We start from the raw sequence: 7,745 nt of genomic DNA, 5'->3' as shown, positions 1-7,745 counted from the left end.
CATTGAATAATTCAAGCACTTTTTCGTATTTAAAGAGATACACATTAATTTGAAAGAAATATGAATGTCTTTAATGTCTTTAAAATTTAAATACAGAATAAAATAATGTAGTATTGCAACAGTACTTTATATCCTTCCTGAATTATCTATACTCTGCACATACTGTATTTGAGTTTATTGTTTTTTAATTGTTGGCAAATGCAAATGCAGAAGTGATTTTAATATTTGTAGATATTTTAGTGTAGTCAAACACTTCACTCTACATCAACATAGTCCCAACACTGTGGCAAAAACTTAAAGTCCCCCTCAACTCAAAAATATGTTCTTCTTATTCCCTCACTTGGATGTTTCATCTTCACTTTGAAGAATGATGTATGGTCACATTCATCTGCTGAAAGTTTCTCTGTGCTCTGAGTATAAATGAATATGATTTATTAAGGTAAAATATTAAAAGAAAGGGAAAAAAAGAAATACAATAAACAATAAAAAACACTACAGTGATAAAAAGAGGTAAAATCATGAGATAAGAAAGATAAAACAGGTAGTAAAAACAGTAAAGAGCAAATAAAAAGTTGAGTTAATTAAAAGCGATGTTTGTTTAATGATAAAAGGCTATCTTTGTAATGTTGTGGACATGACTTTTAAAATTCAATTCACAGTCAAGGATAACACCTAAGTTTTTTACTTCTAGTTTAATCTGTAGAGCCAGATTTCCAAGCCTGCTTGAAAGTTCTTCTCTCTGTGCATCTGTGCCAAATATAAGAGCTTCTGTTTTGTCTTTATTTAATTTAAATAGGTTACAACTCATCCACTGTGTAATGCTAGAGAGTAGATGTCAGTTTATATATATACTGTATATATTTACTATATCTAAAATTTTTAATTATGAATTTTATGTATATATTTATATCACCTGTCTTTTGTGGTAGTTGTGTTTTTCTCATACATTCTATAGGTATTTGAGTTTTATCTTACCTTCTAACTTTGATTGTTATGCACAACAACACCAAGGTAACATCAATAAATTGACAATAAACCTGTTTCTGATTCTGATTTTAAGGACTTTCAACAAAGCATTTGCACTTTTTTGTGGAAAAACACATCAGACACAAATGATCAAAACAAATGATTTTTCTATACATTAACACACATCTGGAGGAGATCTTTGATGCTTGGCACACAGCAGCACTCAAAGATGATGAACCAGTTATTTGTCATCAGTTTCAATAATAATTTCCTTCATTAACCATTGGAAAATATTTTTTAAAGAAACATATTTTTAACTTAAAAAAAACATATTTGCTCTACTGCTCATCAAATATTCAAAATCCCTACAATGCAAAAAACCCTTGGCTCTAGAGAACAGAGGCCTTGCAAACTGAATATAAACCTCATTTACAGTGTCAGATGCAAGTATTTACATGGCTGAAGTTCTGTGTTCAATCTAATCTTTTATCCTAATCTGTTACTTCAACCTGAGATAATTACATTCATACAATATCACAAACTGTACCAACAAACTCATGAAGGCATTTTACAAGAAACAATCCTCATTTTGTTATTTTGGAAACTTGGGGAGCATTCCTATGAAATCCCAGTATTAATATTAAATGTTTGACCCATCATTAGGCCAGTCAATATCAGACTGTGCTCTAATAAATCTACCACATCCTCTGATACAACAGATACTCAGCTGCTTATTCAGGCATTATGCTGGTAATTAAAAGATCCAATATAAGTGATGGGGGACAAAATCCACAGTCCTCGTTTTGTGCAAAAAGTTAATTAAAAGTTTATGTTAAGCTAATTCTCTATGGTCTACTGTAGGGAATGTTAAGTGTTCAATATAGTGCATTAGAATCATAACTTTGGCTAGGTATTGCAACAGGAATATATATTGTTTCTATAATTATTTATGGTCAGAACACATTTTGATTAAAAGTTTTCTGTCTTTTTTATTGTTTGCAATTTCAATGGGGACAAGGTCTATGATGATTGTTTATATATCTCAGTCTAATACCCATTTTACTGTATTTGAACATTAAGCCCATTACAATGGATTCCCAAATCCACAGCAACAACCAACAGACCCAGACTGTAACTGCCTTGACCAGCTACACGCCCAGCCAGAATATTTTCTCAAAATATGTGTGATTGGACGAGAGTATTACCCATAGAGTCCAGTAGAGGGTGGAGCCTGCGTGAGATAGAACCAAAGTAACTGTTTTTGGAGCCAAAGAAGAGGAATTAAAAGTCAGCACTCAGCTTCAATCGATAATGTTAAAAACCACAAACTAAGCCACAAATCTTGGTGTAATCATGGACTCAGACCTGAATTTCAACAGCCACATTAAGACAATTACAAAGTCAGCTGAAGAATGTATCAAGGATTAAAAGACTTATGTCTCAACAGGAATTGGAAAAACTTGTCCATGAATTTATCTCCAGTAGACTTGATTAGTGTAACACCGTCTTCACAGGTCTCCCTAAAAATATCGATCAGACAGCTGCAGCTGATTCAGAACGCTGCTGCTCGAGTCCTCACTAAGACCAAGACAGTGGATCATATAACTCCAGTTCTCCGATCTTTACACTGACTTCCTGTCTGTCAAAGAATTGATTTTAAAATACTGCTGTTGTTTTATAAAGCACTGAATGGTTTAGGGCCAAAATACACTTTTGGTCTGCTGTTATGTTGTGAACCATCCAGACCTCTCAGGTTGTCTAGGACATCTATGCTCCACATATCTGAACAAACTCCCAGAAAACTGCAGGTCTTTAATGACTGTTTTTGATTGTATTTAAGTGTCCTTATATTGTGTGTTCCTTTTGCACATTGTCTCACCTTGCCTTGTTGCTAAATAAACTTGCCTTGTCTAGTTTGGCGATGCCAGGCTAAGAAAAAGTATACTGGTATCCTAAATAACTTCCAACAACCATAACAGCAGTTGCATTAGAAGAGAGTCGTTGTTACTTAGAGTTACAGCTTTGTATCTTGCAGTCAGGCCGGCAGGGTATGTGGACAGCAGGACAGACTCTAGAATGTACACAGTTATCTGCTGGACCAGCCACTTCAAAATAGCCTATTTTTATTAGAATGCTGGACTTTTTGTCAGGAGCAGACTGATTATCCACCTTAGTGTAGGTTGGACCGAGCTTCTGTACTGAATCTCCAGGCAACAGAATATTCAATGACATGAACTAGAGTATTGAGTAAGAATTGTAAAGGGATTACATCATCCATCACTGTTTAACATTAGTGATCTAGTTACCATACTTACATGTCATGGTATGACATGAAGTGGGTGTGAGGATTGAGATCTTAAAATGCATTTAAGGTCAGGCAAACCCTGCTGATCAGTTCCTCCCACATGGACTCAAGCAGGGCCTCTAACCTGTTAACTGTCGGCACAGGGAACATGTATGTGGGTTATTTTCTATTTTACATGTGAACTCAACAGACATCTGCAAAGATGATGGGTTTTTACTGTTCTAAGGATAAAACTGTTTAATTGTGCTTTTGTGTCATAATTGCATTGAAATTTTAATGTTTTTTTGAGATCTTAAATGTGTTTTCCAGTTAGTCAAATTTACCATATAACAGGGTAAAACCCTTCAGATATATTATCTCATTTTCACAGGGGTCTGATAAATGCCTCCCTAATATGTCATATGCAACTCCATCTCAGACCAACATCACTGTTGGACTGCAGTACCGGAGACTACTGGAAATTGTGTTGTCTTCTGCTCCAATTACAGTGGCATGCTGTGTGTTTCTCTTCATTAATGGGATCATGCTTTTCACCTTGAGGAGTAAGTCTTTGTTTAGGGAGACCTCCCGTTATATTCTTCTGTATAACCTACTTTTTGCAGACACTGTGCAGATGGCACTAAGCCAGTTACTGTATCTACTGTCTGCTTGTAGAATATGGCTGACCTATCCTGTATGTGGTGTTCTCGCCATGCTCGCTGATCTCACAAATGAAGTGTCTCCTCTCACACTGGTGGTGATGTCTCTGGAGAGATATGTAGCTGTGTGCTACCCACTGAGGCACACTACCATCATCACCATCAGAAACACAGGTGTGGCTATTGTTGTAGTTTGGGCGTTCAGTTCACTAAATGTTCTCATACAAGTTATTTTGCTGTTAGATTTTCCATTTGAAGAACTGGAGAGCCTGCAGATGAAAGACTATTGCTCTGACATAGCCATGTTTCTCAGCCCACTACCTGATCATTATAACAAAGCCTTCACTTGTTTTCTATTTGTATCAGCTGGTGTGACAGTAACTTGTTCCTATATTGGTGTGGTGATAGCAGCCAGGTCAGCCTCCACAGACAAAGCTTCAGCCCATAAAGCTCGTAACACACTGCTGCTGCACCTGGTGCAGCTGGGCCTCAGTCTTTCCTCAACTGTACATGACCCATTGATTATTGCCATGTCAAAATTCCTAGACAGAGTAGCAATTGGACGCATCCAGAGAGTTCTTTATGTATGTATTATCCTTCTCCCAAGATGTCTGAGTGCTCTAATCTATGGCATCAGAGACCAGACCATCAGACCCATCCTCATTTACCATCTATGCTGTCGATTGAAACTGCCAAGGCTGGGGTCTCACCCCAGGTGACATTGAATTATTCAAGCACTTGTGCATATTTAAAGAGATATATATTAATTTGAAAGAAATATGAATGTCTTTAATGTCTTTAAAATTTAAATACAGAATGAAATAATGTAGTATTGCAACAGTACTTTATATCCTTCCTGAATTATCTATACTCTGCACATACTGTATTTGAGTTCATTGTTTTTTAATTGTTGGCAAATGCAATATGCAGAAGTGATTTTAATATCTGTAGATATTTTAGTGTAGTCAAACACTTCACTCTACATCAACATAGTCCCAACACTGTGGCAAAAACTTAAAGTCCCCCTCAACTCAAAAATATGTTCTTCTTATTCCCTCACTTGGATGTTTCATCTTCACTGAAAGTTTCTCTGTGCTCTGAGTATAAATTAATATGATTTATTAAGGTAAATATTAAAAGAAAGGAAAAAAAATACAATAAACAATAAAAAACACTACAGTGATAAAAAGAGGTAATAAGATAAAAAGAGGTAAAATCATGAGATAAGAAAGACACAACAGGTAGTAAAAACAGTCAAGAGGAAATACCAAAAGTTGAGTTAATTAAAAGCAAGACCATAAAAATAAGTTTTGAGCTGATTCTTGAAAATATCAAGGATGCTTGTCTTATATGTGGTGGGAGTTTGTTCCAGATCTTTGGTGTATAGCTGCAAAAAGCTGCCTCACCTTACATTTTGCATTTTATTTGTGGCACATTTAACAAGCCAGTGTTAAGTGACCTAAGCGAACGGTTTGGAACATATTGGGCTTTAAAAACAAGTAAAAGAATTTTTTAAAATCTTTCCTCAATGTAACAGGTAGCCAGTGCAATGACACTAATACTGGTTTAATATGTTCCCTTTTCCTAGTGTTGGTTAAAATTCTTGCTGCTGACTTTTGAAAGAGTTGCAGCCGATCAATGGTTTTATTTAGTAAACCAGTATAAAGTGTATTACAATAATCTAAGCGTGAACAAACAAAGGCAAGAGTGAGTTCCTTGGCATCCTCCAAAGTAAGGTAGGGTCTGACTCTTGCGATGTTTGTTTAATGATAAAAGGCTATCTTTGTAATGTTGTGGACATGACTTTTAAAATTCAATTCACAGTCAAGGATAACACCTAAGTTTTTTACTTCTGGTTTAATCTGTAGAGCCAGATTTCCAAGCCTGCTTGAAAGTTCTTCTCTCTGTGCATCTGTGCCAAATATAAGAGCTTCTGTTTTGTCTTTATTTAATTTAAATAGGTTACAACTCATCCACTGTGTAATGCTAGAGAGTAGATGTCAGTTTATATATATACTGTATATATTTACTATATCTAAAATTTTAATTATGAATTTTATGTATATATTTATATCACCTGTCTTTTGTGGTAGTTGTGTTTTTCTCATACATTCTATAGGTATTTGAGTTTTATCTTACCTTCTAACTTTGATTGTTATGCACAACAACACCAAGGTAACATCAATAAATTGACAATAAACCTGTTTCTGATTCTGATTTTAAGGACTTTCAACAAAGCATTTGCACTTTTTTGTGGAAAAACACATCAGACACAAATGATCAAAACAAATGATTTTTCTATACATTAACACACATCTGGAGGAGATCTTTGATGCTTGGCACACAGCAGCACTCAAAGATGATGAACCAGTTATTTGTCATCAGTTTCAATACTAATTTCCTTCATTAACCATTGGAAAATATTTTTTAAAGAAACATATTTTTAACTTAAAAAAAACATATTTGCTCTACTGCTCATCAAATATTCAAAATCCCTACAATGCAAAAAACCCTTGGCTCTAGAGAACAGAGGCCTTGCAAACTGAATATAAACCTCATTTACAGTGTCAGATGCAAGTATTTACATGGCTGAAGTTTCATGTTCAATCTAATCTTTTATCCTCATCTGTGACTTCAACCTGAGATAATTACATTCATACAATATCACAAACTGTACCAACAAACTCACAAAGGCGTTTTAAAAGAAACAATCCTCATTTTGTTATTTTGGAAACTTGGGGAGTATTCCTGTGAAATCCCACTATTAATATTAAAGCTGCAAGCAGCGTTGAACGGGCCCTCACGCCTCTGCACACGTCAGGCCGCAACGCAATCGAAGGGCTTCTGTCACGGGCATGTAGATGTCTTCAAACCCGAGCTGTTTTCAGACAGTGCGAGAAGGATTTAAACATCACTTCCTTTGTCCACTATTTTACCTGCTGCTGGGGCTGCTTTGCTGAAATTTCGAAGGGGGCGCTATTCAGCCAGTCTTCATCACTGATGGAATAATGTCATGTAGACTTGTTCAGGCCGGGAGAAGTTTGGTGCAGACTGGAGCATTTACAATAAAGTTATAGCGACTTCCTCTGTCATGGCATAACATCAAATCTCAACAGTGTGAGAATTTTCTGCAGGGTAAGACGTGTCTGTCTTGCTCACACCTGTGTCATCAAAATGATGCAAGTTTTGGGCCCATTCACTTGGATTTCAATTAGTAAATTGAAAACCCCTGATGAGTTTGTGTGTAAAACAAATTAATTTCCTAATTTTCATCAAGTATAATTTTAGAAAAGTAACCTGGTCAAAGTTTGATTGAAATGTGTACTGTCAGGTGTGTAGAGACAATAAGTAACTGCAGCTGGACACAGAAAAATACTCATATATTTGAATGGAGAGTGTGAGCGAACCGCTAGGTGCTCGGGCCCTCATAAAGGAAAAACTGCAGTACAGAGCTACAAATTTTAGTTTTGATGGTATTTTTCTACAGCACTTTATCACTAAACTGTCACCCTCACTCCATTTTTTCTCTTCCCCTCATAGATCATCCCCACTACTGAATTGTAAATATAAGACCTATATTTATTGTTAAATAAATGACAATAACACCAAACTTCATACAAAGTTTGTATATAATGTACTGTATGTATATAGGCCTTTCTACTGTATCCTACAAAAATGAGCTGCATTCAACTCCCACACCAGTGGCGGCTGGTGACTCAAAAAATTGGGGAGGGCAGGAGGAAAACCAACTTACCGCATCAAACTATATCATTGTCCCCCACCTGATGAAATCAGAGGGGTGGGGGGCAATTTTATATGCCAATAAAACAATTTGC

At 35.8% G+C, this 7,745-nt stretch overlaps 1 protein-coding gene across 1 annotated transcript; it reads left to right on the top strand.

Annotated features, from left to right (window-relative positions):
• The first annotated feature begins 3,884 nt into the window (after positions 1 to 3,884).
• On the top strand, positions 3,885 to 6,319 carry LOC121910454 (odorant receptor 131-2-like). The gene is made up of 2 exons (XM_042431684.1): positions 3,885 to 4,591; positions 6,226 to 6,319. The coding sequence occupies exons 1-2, from the start codon at positions 3,885 to 3,887 to the stop codon at positions 6,317 to 6,319; spliced, it is 801 nt and encodes a 266-aa protein (XP_042287618.1).
• The last annotated feature ends 1,426 nt before the right edge of the window (positions 6,320 to 7,745 follow it).

The sequence above is a fragment of the Thunnus maccoyii genome, chromosome 13 (assembly GCF_910596095.1).
Source record: "Thunnus maccoyii chromosome 13, fThuMac1.1, whole genome shotgun sequence".
In the NCBI taxonomy this organism is placed as follows: domain Eukaryota; kingdom Metazoa; phylum Chordata; class Actinopteri; order Scombriformes; family Scombridae; genus Thunnus; species Thunnus maccoyii.
Note: the sequence above shows the minus strand (reverse complement) of the source record. Positions and strands in the feature narration are given on the sequence as shown.

Coding starts and splice junctions, on each gene's coding strand:
- LOC121910454 (XM_042431684.1), top strand. CDS start 3,885: ATGGCACTAAGCCAGTTACTGTATCTACTGTCTGCTTGTAGAATATGG. Junction 4,592..6,225: donor ATTTACCATCTATGCTGTCG/ATTGAAACTGCC, acceptor ATTAACACACAT/CTGGAGGAGATCTTTGATGC.